The following is a 13,743-nucleotide window of genomic DNA, read 5'->3' as shown; positions in this document are numbered from 1 at the left end:
CAAAAGTATGCGGTTTCTTACTTCAGCTTCAAGTTCCACTAGCTATAAGCCTTCAAACTTTAAAAAATATTCTCTGTGGTTCCGAGTTTTGGAGCTGTGTCCTGGATCTGCTTTGCCTGGTGTTCTGTGGTATGGCCGACTGCGACCTTCACTGCACCTCCACCCTAGCCGCCATCCAGCCCCGCCCTAAGGATTGATGCCTTTGAGTTCCGGTGTTGGAGAATACTGAAAGGGCCGTGGGCTGCCAAAAGAACCAACAGATCCGTGTTGGAACAAGTGCAGCCAGAGTGCTCCCTGGAGGCCAGGGTGGCCAAACTTCGTCTTATGCTTTGGACATATTGTTAAGAGGGCCCAGTCGCTGGAGAAGGATATCATGTTTGGTAGGGTGGAGGGTCAGAGAAAAAGAGGAAGACCCCCAACGAGATGGATTGGCCAAGTGGCTGCATCGATGGACTCAAGCATGGCAACAATAGTGAGGTTGGCCCAGGATCGGGCAGTATTTTGTTCTGCTGTGCATAGGGTCGCTATGAGTCGCTGCTGACTCGATGGCACCTAACAACTACATATGGAAATCAAGGTTAGGACCAACATGTGGGAGCTACTTTGCTCTGTAGTGTGTGGTTACAGAAAGAACGAAGCCACACCAAACTCTGGCCACACCAGGTTGCCAACAGCCAGTGCCGACAGCTGAGTTAGCGGACAGGAGGAAGTGGCTGGGGCTTTAGGTATCCCTCAGGAAGTGCCATCCAAGCAGCTTGGGTCAGACTGGTGACCTGGTGCTGTGTGGATGCCAGGCAGGACGACTCCTACCAAGCAGTGCTGAGGGAGGGAGGCTGCCTGCGTCTGTCTGAAAGCCTGGAGAACGGAGGTGCAGGGGTGCTCATTCCACCCGAGCCCTTCACGTGAATCACCAATGGTTTGAAACCAAAGTGAACCCACAGCAAACTTCATGCCACATGCGGTTTCCTTCAATGCCTAGTTCTTCAGTGTCTTGAGTGGAAACCACCTGGTGCCGCCTGTTTGCCCAGCTCACACCATGGCGTTCCTCGTCCTTTCATAGGAACAGATACGCCATCTCACAGCAATAAGGGCACAACTTGGCATCCTGCTCACACACCAATCACACAGTGCCACAGCCCCCGACTCAACCCACACTGCTCACTGGTGGGGGAGGGCACGTTCATGGACCATTCCCGAGACCCCTCCCAGACCCCCCTTTTATGGAGCAGCAGGTAGTCCCGCATGGCCTCCTGTCCTGAGGGGACAAGTGTCACCTCGCGCTGCTACTTAAACGCTGGAATCTCAACAGCTGCTCCGTTGTTACACCAAAGCCATTTTCTAGTCTGAGAGACCACCGAACCTCTGGGCAAGGGTACCTCAGTCTAGTGGCGACTCGGACTCCTAGTGTGGCCCTACATGATCAGCACTGGGCTTATCCTGCTATCAAGCGGGCAGGTCAAACCCACCTCAGAATCCTGTCTGTTACTACAAGTCAGAAGTGACTCGATGACTCTTAACTAGTGGGCGCTTAGATACACGACAGCTGTACTTGGAGAGGGCATCCACAACTGAAGTCAGACCTGGAATGTTATTCAGCTGGGAGGGGAGAGGCCTCATGCTCTGCACTGTCCCTCCACAAGGCCGACACTGTGACCCACCTGAGTAGTCAACTGACAAACGTTCCCCCTCTTCCATCTCTACACCCCCCGTGGGAGTGTTTCCCGATCTGTAGGAGCGCTTAGTGGACAATCTGCCAGTGTGCAGGGATGGGCGGCAAGCCCTGGGTCCATCTTTCACAGATGCCACCAGCGCACCACCCACAAGTCAGTCCCTGAGGAGCTACTGACCAACCCAGAGTCCCACTGTGAGGTGAACGTGTGGTTTCCCACATGCAAGTCTTTCCCTTACAGATAGAGTACAACAAAATTAGTCACTTTTATTTAAGAGAAACATTACAAATAAGTGTGCAAAATTAAATTTCATGATTAAATACACATAAAAGTAACATGCATACTTGACATTAAAATCCACAAAGTTAGCTGATTACAGGACAGAAAAGGACTGACAAACCGAGAAGCTGCTGTAGACTGTAAATGTCTGTAACCTGAAATCGAAACCAAAATCAAGTCTCTTTAAAGGGAATTGAGGAAAATAAATACAGACCTCAAATAGTACTAACAATATAGAGCCAGAACCTATTTAACATTATTACCAAAGGTTCAAAGTCCGTTATGTGCCCTTCATTCCCAGATCAGAGTGGCTGTCCTTAGACATTAGGAGGGAAGCAGAGGTGGGGGAGTGAGGAGGAGGAGCTGGCTGGGCCCTGGGGTGCTATGCTGCTGCCGCCCCCTCTCCTGCCATCTCCCCAGTACTTTGTTCCCACATGTGACAGAGGACCATCATGCCCTCGGGCCTTGGGTCTGCCCCCCCCCCCCCCACACACACAGGACGCACACGTGTGCATATGGCAGATGTCAGCCACAGAGCATGAGGAGAGCTTACAGCAGGGACACGTCTGGGCCTTTGCTTCCCGTTCAGACGGAGAAGGAAACCCTCCCCCACCCCCGGGTTCTAAGGGTGCTGCTGGTATGATTACACGGCAGGACTCACACCGACATCTGCTCATTTTCCCAAAGATGCAATGACATAATGGAATCTGTTGCCAAAATCCAACGTCAAGGTGTCCACCCTTCCTTAGCCCTGCTCGTGTGCTGCTCTCATGGGTGTGGGGTACGCAGTGAGCTGCTAACTAAGCTAGCGTCACGGGAGGCAGGCAGACTGGCAGGTAGGAGCTGAGCTGGTCCCTGCCACAGGGCCTCGCTGTGCCTGATGACCACTCTAATACTGGACGTGTGACGTCTTTCTCAGGAAAGCGGCCCACCACTATGGCTCGGAGGCTGGGGGCACCGGGCAGCCCAGGTGGTTGACCGGCAGCCTGCGCGCCCACGGGCACTGGCGCTGTAGCGTCCAGGCCGCGCGGCTCACAGCTTGTCGTCAGTCATCTCCAGAAACTGTGCGTACACGTCCCGGATGCACTCCCCCTTGGGGTTGAACAGGAACTTGTAGTAGCTGCCGTCGGCACAGATGGCTGCAACAGAGAGAAACCCTTTACCCAGGGCTCCTCCCAAGCAGGGCAGGGGGACCCCACACTCGCTAGAGCACAGACCGGCAGCCGGGAGCTGGAGGGTGCGTGCACACGTGTGTGATGTGTAACTGAACACTCGTCACTGGGACAGAAAACAAATGGCTGGAACAGTCTGGAGGGTGGGAGCTGACCACCTGCTGGGGGTCCACAGGGGTCCTGGGTGGGGAAATGCTCACCAATGACAGCATTGGGCTCCGTTCCAAAGGCACAGATGCACGGCGAGCCTGAGGGGACCTGGAATTTGGAGAAGCTCCACTTGGAGCTGAAGTATTTTGGAAGGAAACTGGCAGACGCCAAACTGTGAGGACAAACAAGAGAGAAAAGGCCCCTGACTGACGTCATGTGGAAAAGCAGACGATCCACCGGCTGTTGGAGAATCAGGGCTTTCTTTAATCTAACAGAGCCCTGTGAGTTTTAAAAAAACTCTATTTCTGCTTATAATCTTGGATTTCTTTCTCACATGAGAACAGTCCTTATACAGGTTTTACGGTAAAACAAGAGCCTGTCTCCACAGCTTTTTCTGAGGATAACTTCAGTGCAGCAATGTTTCCAACTCTAAGAAGAATCAAGTCAACAGCAGAAAAGAGATTCCAGCCTGGACTTCTGGAATCTGCCATAGCCCACCAGTCTGCCCTCTGATTCAAGTTCCCACCCAGAGTGGGATCCCTACACCCACCTGGACTGCTTATTCCTTTTTGGGTCTTCGGCGGCAAAGATGTGCACGGTGCCGTGGTCGCTGGACACGCAGATGAGGGACGCATCCTGGTTGAAGTTGATGCTGCGGAGAGTCGGGCAGGAGCAGGAGTCCACACGTGACCCTGACCCTGTCTGTGCAGCTCAGCCCTGAGGTCCTTGTGTGACCGACCCCCAGTGGAAGAGGGGTCGAAACCATGGGTCAGTTCTGTGCACAGCTCTTGAGGCTCTGTGCGGAGGCTTCCAAGGTCCAGGCTGTGGCCAAGTGAGGGGTTCCTTGCAGACTGAGCCTGGGGGGCCAGGGCCTCCAAGCTACCCCACCCACCACTCAAGACAGCCTCTGGAGGCCAGCAGTTCTGTTCCCACGGTCAGCCTGTGGCGTGGGGACCAGCAGCCCTGATGCTGAACTTTCACTCCACAGACCCCCATCCACACTGAGGGGCAAGGCGAGGTCCCCTCAGCTGCCAGGGCTTTGGTTCGCCAGGCCCCTGCTAGAAACAGCTGGGCTCTGATTTAGAAGCGCCGTTACCACCACCACCGGCTGGCTGGCTGGAGAATGCTGAAGTGGGGCCGGGTCAGAGCTACAGGATGCCCTTCCTAACTCGTCCTAGGAACTGAAGTCCGACGCCTGCTTGCAGGCCACCCCAGGGTGAGGACGTCGGGACTCACCAGTAGATATTTGCTGCCTGCGAGCCTCTGCGTAGCTCCTGGATCAAGTGCCCTGATGAGGTATCAAATATTCTTATAAGGGTCCCCTTGGAAAAACAGCGAAGGGTTTCATCATCAAAGGGTCACGAAGTGGGTCCATACACCCACCCCACGGCTGCTGGCAGCTGAAGCCTCCCCACTGACCAACTGCAAATCCCCTGCCAGGCTCCCAGACCTGGACCTGAGGACAGGGACACCCATCAAGGACCCATCACTGCTGTGAGACCACCTGCCCTACGTTTCCCTGAGGCCCAGGCCAGATTCCTCAAGGCAGGCCCTGTCCTCCCGTGGACTCATTAAGGGCGGACACGTGGCAGCTCTTGGGAGAGTGAGGACGCCTTGTGGTGGATGAAGTCCACGCCCAATCCCATCTCCGTGGAATAAAGGGCGTTGGCCGTTGGCAATGGCCCCACTGACCTGGCTCACACGGCTGGAAGCAGCCGACTTGGGAGGGCACAGGGCTGTCTACACGGAGGCCACGCTCACCTTTTCAGACGCAGTTGCGATTCGTGTCCCCTGCAGGTTGAGGGCAACACAGCTGAGGACGCCCTCGTGTGCAGGGATGTCCACGGGCGGCTTCTCAGTGCTGGCCAGGTCCACAAGCTGCACGTGGCCTGTGTGTGTGCCCGGGAAGGCCAGAAGCGAGTTGTTGCTGTTTGGGCACAAGACACACAGCCCTACAGAGAGAGAGACCATGTGACTCACACCTGCCTTCAGCGTCCCGACGTCCACAACCAGAGCCCACGCCCAGCCCCTGCCCTAAACCATCAGGAATGACAAGCAGCCCCCAGAAGGCGCTGAGGAGTGTTCTCAGGGGAGGGGAGCCCAGGTAGAGCTCCCAGCACACAACAGGTGTAAATCCGCCCCCCCCACCCCCGTGGAGTCCAGTGTGGGGCTGGAGGTCATGCTGAGGACACACGAGACTGGCTAACTTCTGTGCAGCAGTACTGACCCCTCCAAGAACTCCTGCTTCCCAGACTCCTGACCCTGGGACTAAGCGGTACCCGGGTGGACGCTACACCCCGACCCTGGCACTAAGCGGTGCCTGAATGGACGCTACACCCCGACCCTGGCACGAAGCGGTGCCTGAATGGACGCTACACCCCGACCCTGGCACGAAGCGGTGCCTGAATGGATGCTACACCCCGACCCTGGCACTGAGTGGTGCCCGGGAGAACGCCTGCACTGCAGGAGCACTAGTCCTCACAATCACCTCCCAGTCAGTCTGTGCAGACTCCCATGGGTGCCGTGGTGCTCGGAACCGTTCCTGGGCCACGTCTCGGAACCCTAGTCCTGCAGCCCACACTACCTGGAAACGAAGCGGGGGAAGCCTCCAGCTGAGCTCAGTCTCAGTCAGGCTTTGCTACTGGTGGCTTTAACTCCTCCCGGAGCCGGCCCACTGTTCTCCACGCTCCTGCTGGTACTCTGATGGGGACGGTGTCAATCTACACTCAACGGCACCTTCCAATCCTAGAGCACAGCCATGTCTGCTCACTCAGGCCTAGGGACAGCCGGGAAGATGTTCCCATGCTCAGTCTTCTCAGCCCACTGGCCAGGCCTGTGGGTACCACCAGCCAACAACACAGGCCTCTCTCCTGCCGACGGTCGTTCACTTGGGGACCAGTGTTCTAGAGCCTCCTTGAACTGGCACTCAGTCGGAGGGATACACACACACACAAGGGCTCCCACATGGCCAGAAACATGGGCTACAAGTAGCCCTTGTATGTACTCTGGGGTCAGTCCACCATTCACACCTAACTGAGCACGTGACTTTCACAGCATGCAGCAGACGTCCTGGGACTGAGGGCACACGACTGTCTCCTCTGCTGATGCTGGGATGGTCCGAGCGTGGGCCACACCGAGCAATGCAAACCCAAACCCAGAACATTCCACAGCAAAGAGGGCAGGAAGTACCCGGATGACACAAAGCCACAAGCTCCCAGAAACTGGAGACGTCGGTCCACGCAGAAAAGCAAACACCTAAAGTGTGCGGAGAAGTGCCCTGCCCGCCTTCAGGAAACACAAACTTGAGCCGTCAGAGCTCCAATACCCACCCGGTGGTGAGCATGACTTCCCACCTCTGGAAGGCTCTGGGGTTGCGTTGGGGAGGCCAACTGTGGGACCACTCTGTCTTGACTGCGCTGGTCACACAATCAAATATGATGCCCAAATGTACCAAGTGTAACTTATAAGGATGGAGTCTCATGGAAATCAGACAGTAATAAAGCCAGGGCTGGGGTGTAGACATCTGCATCAGCGATGACCACTTCTCTGCCCCAGAACCCAGAAGCCCAGCCAGGGGTAGGTTCCCCAGACGCTAGGAGTGAAGGTGAGGGGATGGACAGACTTCCCCGTCACAAATGCTCCCTCCCAGACTGCTTACCTTTCGGGTTGTAGCAGGTCTCAAAGACATGCAGCTGGTGGGGATTGTGCGTGAACGTAAACACTTTAATCATGGAGTCCAAAACCACCACAATTCTGAAAGGAAGACAACAGTCAGACGCCGTGGCCCATGTGCGATTTCTCCTTGTGCCGCCTCAGAGCTCCCAACACCACGCAGAAAGGCTTCCTGGGAGGTGTCTCCGGGGGGGTCAACACACTGCCTGCTGAGGGGGCGGCACGAGGAGCCTGGCAGCAGAACGTTCTGATGTTTAAAGGAATGTTCTCTGCAGAGGAACATGAGTACACAGGGCAGAAACAGAAGGCCTTCCCGGCCTGTGTCCTTCTAGTACAGGCACGAAACCACCACTGCCCCCTGGACTCACGAGGCCTGACACCACCTATGTCCTCCTTGGACAGGTGCACTTGCTGAGCCCACCTACTCCCACTGAGGGGCACCTGAGAACAGGGCGCCCTCCTCACCTGATGTGACCCTGAAAGCCACACTCACCTTCCCACCGACCTCCCCCTACCCACCGGGTCTTGCAGCCGTCAGCATCCTGGGGACTCATTTCCCCTCACTCTAAAGGGGTCTCCGCTACCTGTGGAGAAGGGCACTTTTCCCGGCACCCACCTGTCTCGTCGCAACTTGACGGCTTTGACTTCAGTGGAGAACTCAATCTCAATGACAGTCTTCTTCTTGAGGTCGTCCCAGATCATGACTGCGGGAGAGAGCGCCCTTACAGCTGTGACCTGGAGCACCCCGTCTCCTGCCACATCCGCACCTGTCAGGCTCGGTCCCCCACTGTGCTCTGTCCTCCTCTCCCCGTCTCTTCTCCCTACACCTCATCCCTCAAGCAGCAGACAGTTTCCAGGCAGAACATACACACTGTGGTTGTCAAAGCTTTCTGATCTCGCTGTCACTGCCCAGCCCACCCCAACCCAATGCTGCTGTGCCGACTCCAAGTCACAGCGACCTGGACAGGACAGGCTCCAACGGCTTCTCAGCTGACAGCCTCAGCTTTCTTCTGTGGAGGAGCTGGTGGGTTTGAACTGCTGACCTTGTAGTTAGCAGCCCAACGCTTAACCCACAGAGCCAGCAGGGTGCCTTTTAAACACACACGACATCCCTGAACCCAGAGCCGAGAGCTACTAATATAACACTTCCATGGGCTACTAAGGTAACATTTCTTTGGATCAACAGCCCTTAACAGTATCAAAACAAGAATCACCCCTGAAAATCCCTGTGCCTTGCTTTCAAATGAACCCACATATCCCAGTGCTACTCTACAACAGCAGCGGACCCAGAACACAGGGGCCCAGATTTGTGGCAGAGCCCACCTAACCAGTTAGCAGAGAAGCATGGTTAGCTGTATGCAGACGGGACCCGTGACCCCCTTCATAGACAGCACCCCAACATGACAGAACCATGACGGCTGGGACACGTGTGGCTACAGACACGATTTACCTTTGTTGGGAGGGTATTTCGGCTTTTTTCCACCACCAACTAAAGCCAAGTAGTTGCAGCGAAATAACATCTCAACGTGGCCAACTCCTCCTTCTAGAAATTCTGAAACGAGTGTTTTAAAAGACAATTTAAAAATAAGGTAGACAGCACTCAGCCCTTAAATCCGACTAGGTCCCAAGTGAGAATGCTGACGGCTGGGAGAGAGGCAAGCCCAGTTTCTCTCTGGTGTCGCTGCACACGGCGCGCTCACGCAGACAGCGCAGCCACACGCGTACTTCCAGAGGCTGAGGGTGCAGTGTGTGCACCCCAGCGGCCATGCTGTCAAATGTGTGCTTCTGAGTGTGTCACCGGGGCCTGCAATCGCAGAAGCTGCAGCCTGGAGCACGCCACCTCCTGCTACCCACTCCTGTGGCTGAAGGTCACGAGTGTCCCTGGGGAGGGCCAGAAGCCCAGCCCAGTGTCCCTGAGACCATTTCCTGGTGGGCACCTGGAGATGCTCTGCCCATGCTCCCAGACTGAATACTCCAATCTGGGGCACACCGCAGCAACACACACTTCCCTTCCTGGCCCCAGACTCAGGAAAGCAGACCGTGAAGACAGAACGTGAACAAGGTCGTTTGTATACCTCCCCACCAAGCTGCCCGCACTTGGTGCTCTCCCCAGCACATGGGCAATCGGGACAAGGTACACTCAAGGGAAGCCTGTCCAGCATGATGCGGGGACACCTGCTAGACAACAGACAGGATGGGGCATGTGGACACCCATGGACACGACACACACAGCACACACATATACAACTCGCACGTCATGACAAATGTTTCCTGAAACGGGAGTTTTAGATCTTTCTTAACCAACTCAGTTTTACTACACGGGATTCTTAACTGATTCCATGCATTTCATCAACTAGAAAGCAGGTGAAAACAATTCAACTGTGAAACCAATTTCTACAACCTTTACGCTTCTGAATCAGCTTAAGTAAAAAGTATTCCGAAATCTACAAGTCGTTTACAAATGGGTTTTAGGTGCAGCTGTTGGTCTCCCTGTGCAGAGGTTAGGCGCGTGATGAAAACTGAAGACATCTGGAATCAATGAATCCAATGGACTAACAGAACACGTGAACAGCAATCAGTCTCCATGACCGAGGCCCTAGCTCCCACTACCAACTGCTCTGCAAGGGACCACAACAGAAGGTCCTAGATAGAGTGAGAGAACCTGGAACAAAACTCAAAGTTACCAAAATGACTGTGCCTACAGGTCAGAAAGAGACTGGAAGAAGCCAAGACGATGGCCCTTGGTCACTCTTCAGATCTGAAGTTGAAGTCTTTGTCATGGCTCAATTTCAGCTGTGTGGCAGATAGGTATGTGGGGGTGGGCAACAACACTGATAAGGAATACTCACCATGGAATGGGCAACCACTGAAGACCAAAAGAACAGGAGGGGCGGGGGGAATGCAAATGAGCAGAACTGCCTGAGTTTACAGACCCACAAGAGAAGCAGATCCCATGCACAGCAGATGACTGAGCCAACAATCATACCGTGACTGGGATTCTGTAACACTGACGCTGCGGTCACTGGGCACATGGGTGTGGGGGGGAGCTGGGGTTCATGTCTACCCGGCCCACCACCGTCTTTCCAGAATAAATTCAGGCTACTGATTTATTTTGGAGCTCTGGTAGCGTAGTGGTTACGAATCGGGCTGCGAACCTTAGGGTCAGCGGTTCGAAACTACCAGCCGCTCCGCGGGAGAAAGATGAGGCTTTCTACTCCCTTAAAGATTTATACCCTCGGAAACCCTGTACAGGGTCGCTATGGGTTGGACCCGACTCGATGGCACTTAACAACAACAACAACTGATTTATTTTATAGAACAAACCCCTAGATTCATGTTAGTACTTAAGATTTCACTGGAAAAGGAGTGCAATTGCCAAAAGCCCAGGTAACTCTCCACCATGGGCCGTCAGCTGGGAACATGTGGAGGGGGAGGGGGGCCTAGATGACACCTGGGAGTCAGGACTTGCTGCCAGGACTTCCGGTTACAGGCAGAAAACACAACAAAACAGGTGCTCTGAGCAGAAATCAGCGAGGATTCCTACAATTTACGGGCATCTGAGCAGAGGAGTGGTAGCAGCAGCAGAAAGGCGGAAAGGTTTTAGGCTAACTGTCATTCACTGGGAAACTCAGGTGGCCAGCGGGACAAAGGCCAGCCCTGACCTGGGCTCCACAGCAGAAGACAGGTACACGCACGTTTGTGCAGCCACAAGCTGTCCCTTCCCCTTACCTTGTTTCTCCTTCTCCTTCAGGGGGTCGGTGTTATAGACACGGAACCCGTTCTCCATCCCACACGCAAAGCATCCTGGGGGGTGGGGGGAGAGAGACAAGCATCAGGGTTGCTCTATATCCGGAAGCACCCAAAGGCACAAGCACTTCCATCTTTCCCTGTCTTTTTCAGTCCCTCAGAGCCCCCCATCTGTGGCTCTCTCACTGAACAGGCTTCCTGGGGACACTCAGTGAGGGAGATGCAACTGCCACCTCCACCGGCCAGCCTGCCCTCATTACTGTCCACATTGTCCCCAGGCTCCAGCCGCTCACTAATCACTTCCCAGTGCCAGGAGCAAACACCCCCCACCTGGTGTGGCAGGAGCACCTCTTGTGTGGTGAGAGCACTCACGTAGTGGACAGTTTCCCAAGTGCAGGGAGCACTGCCCATGTGCCAAGAAGGTTTCTGGAGTGCCAGGAAGCACTCCGTGTAAGGGGAGCACTCCCCATACAGAAGGAACACTTTCTGGGTGGTGGGAACACTCCTCTGTGTTGGGAGCACTTGCCCTGTGACAGGCACAGTTAGGTCCAGGGGAGTACTGTGGATTGAGAATGTGGTGGACAGCAGTCAAGGAGAGGCCAGGAAAGGACAGCTCTTCTCCACCTACAGGATGGGTCCCGGGATCCCTCCCACTCCAGACCACCACCACCACCTTCAGGTTCACACACAGGAGCTGTGGAAAGCTGGTGGCACCCCCAACGATGGAGCATTCATGACTAAGAGCTGGCCTCCTCTGGCCATACCTATAACCCAGTGTACCCACCTGGCTCAGTGCAGCAGCGGAGTCTGCAGGTCACCCCAACACTGCCATTTACTGCTTCTCCACTTACTCGAGCTTATCATTCCTCTTTGTCCTCCCCTCCCTCCACCTCCACATCTCCCAGCTGTGGGCCTGGACCACAGTCTCTGCCTCATGTAGACACGTGCTTCTGAGAAAAGCTCTCTCCAGGTTACATAAACTGTTGTTGTCAAGTCAGTTCCGACTCATAGCCACTCTCTATAGGGTTTTTGAACCCCAACCTTGAGGTCAGCAATCCAGTGCTTATCCTACAGCACCTCACCAGGGATCCAGGATATATAAGTAACTCTTACAAATCCACTAGGAAAAAAGCTCACAGCCCATAAAGAAAAATGGGCAAGAGACTTGGACATTTCATAAGGGAAGATCATTAAAATGGCCAATGAACATACAGAATGGTACCCAACTTTATCACCATCAGGGATGTGCAAATCAGCAAGCTCCACCACACCCCCCAAACGCCACATGGAACCAACACGGTCATGTGACGCTGGCTGCAGATGCTACTTGTGCCTTTTACTCAAAGCAGTGGAGTCTACGCCCAAGTGAACACCCTGAAAACGTGACACATGCTAGACTTTGTGGCAGAGCTATCCTCACAGCCCACTGGTACCCCCAGTGCCTACCACCACTGACCAGCTGCATGGACTGAGGTGTTGGAGAGGAACATGCACAACTATATCAACAACAGAAGCTTACTGCCAGGGTGAATTAATAAGGCAGACACAAACAGTGCAGAGTGTGGGGATCTATTTCTAAAGGGCAGAACCAGACAACTTGAGTCCAGCCTGGAAATGGGCCGGGGGACCAAGAAGGAGCCAGGTGCCAGTCACAGTGGTGTTCAGACTGGACACTTAGAGGATACCTGCCTTTCTCTACACGTAGGTACCATACACACTAAGGAAGATCCAAAACTGTACCAAGAAGGCAGAGCCGCAGGCAGGGTCCTCCAACATGACACAGTACAGTCCAGAGCTAGTCTCCAGCCACACTGCAGAGCCACGCAGGTCCTACTATAGAGGTGTGTGCCTCGCAGCACCTGTGCTTCCCAGGAGACTCCAGAGAAACACAGGTGTACCGTTACAGAAACGTACCTATCAACTTCTGAGTGTCAAAACTATAGTGCGAATTAGCTTTCGGAGGAGACAAGTGTGAGCAATTGAAAATCACGGGTAAATGTCCTTTCTGAATGTTTTGATTATGATTTGGGGGAAAGCTTGCAGAGCACACTTTTTTTCTATTCAACAATTCATGCAATCCCCACCATCTAACAGCACTTGTCCCACTTCCTCCGAGTTTACCATCTCCATTCGTTCTTCCTTCCCATCTTCTGTACTTTCTCCTGGCTGAGTGTTTCAAGGGGTGTGTACACCTCCCGGTGTTACTGTTCACCTCACAGGCCTGCCTATTGTTTGGTTGAAAGTTGAGCTACCAGGGTGAGTTCAGTTCCAGATGTGTAGGGTGACTAAGAACCACAGTATCATCAGTATTTCATCAGTATCAGGCCAGTAAACCTGCTCTTTTTTTGATGACTCTAAGTTTTATTGTACATTTTTCTCCCACTCAGTCTCAGACTCCTTATTGTGATTCCTTCAGAACTACCAGCCATGGCAGCCAGGCATCATCTAGTTCGTCTCTCTCAGGGTCCTGGAGGCTTGTTGGCTTCCTTTGGACTAAGTGGTTCTTTGCTCCACAATGGAGAAACCAGTCAGGGAACGTCCTTTGAGAACTACTTCTGCACTGGCAACCTTTCAGATAGGTGCAGAGTGCTTAACCATTTTCAACATGCAGGCATGCCACCTGGTAAATTACACCTAAGTACAACAGAACATGGGAACACCAAATGGTTTAACATTAAGAAAGGTGTGCGACAGGACTGTATTCTCTCACCATACTTATTCAACCTGTATGCTGAGCAAATAATCCAAGAAGTTGGGTTACATGAAGAAAAACGTGGCGTCAGGATTGGAGGAAGACTTATTAACATCCAACGATATGCAGATGATACAACCTTGCTTGCTGAAAGTGAAGAGGACTTAAAACATTTACTGATGAAGAGCACAGCCTTTGGTATGTATGGATTGTATCTCAACAGTCTTATCAACGGAGAAAAGATTGAAGTTGCCAAGGACTTCATTCTTCTTGGATCAAGCAGCAGTCAAGAAATCAAACAACGTATTGCATTAGGCAAATCTGCTGCACAAGACCTTTTTAAAGTGTTGAAGAGCAAAGA

The 13,743-nt window shown here is 53.6% G+C and overlaps 1 protein-coding gene across 1 annotated transcript in view; it reads right to left on the bottom strand.

Annotated features, from left to right (window-relative positions):
* Positions 1–2,957: 2,957 nt before the first annotated feature.
* Positions 2,958–13,743, bottom strand: part of WDR45B (WD repeat domain 45B) — a 14,087-nt gene continuing 3,301 nt past the window's right edge. Inside the window, exons 2-10 of the mRNA XM_006869478.1 lie at positions 10,673–10,747; positions 8,394–8,495; positions 7,560–7,647; positions 6,930–7,024; positions 5,033–5,223; positions 4,508–4,593; positions 3,822–3,923; positions 3,322–3,443; positions 2,958–3,088 (exon numbers count right to left, since the gene is read on the bottom strand). Of these exons, the coding sequence (XP_006869540.1) occupies positions 2,982–3,088; positions 3,322–3,443; positions 3,822–3,923; positions 4,508–4,593; positions 5,033–5,223; positions 6,930–7,024; positions 7,560–7,647; positions 8,394–8,495; positions 10,673–10,747 (968 nt within the window). The 3' untranslated portion in view covers positions 2,958–2,981. The remainder of the gene's footprint in view (positions 3,089–3,321; positions 3,444–3,821; positions 3,924–4,507; positions 4,594–5,032; positions 5,224–6,929; positions 7,025–7,559; positions 7,648–8,393; positions 8,496–10,672; positions 10,748–13,743) is intronic.

This window comes from Chrysochloris asiatica, unplaced genomic scaffold (genome assembly GCF_000296735.1).
Source record: "Chrysochloris asiatica unplaced genomic scaffold, ChrAsi1.0 scaffold00132, whole genome shotgun sequence".
Taxonomy (NCBI): Eukaryota; Metazoa; Chordata; class Mammalia; order Afrosoricida; family Chrysochloridae; genus Chrysochloris; species Chrysochloris asiatica.
Note: the sequence above shows the minus strand (reverse complement) of the source record. Positions and strands in the feature narration are given on the sequence as shown.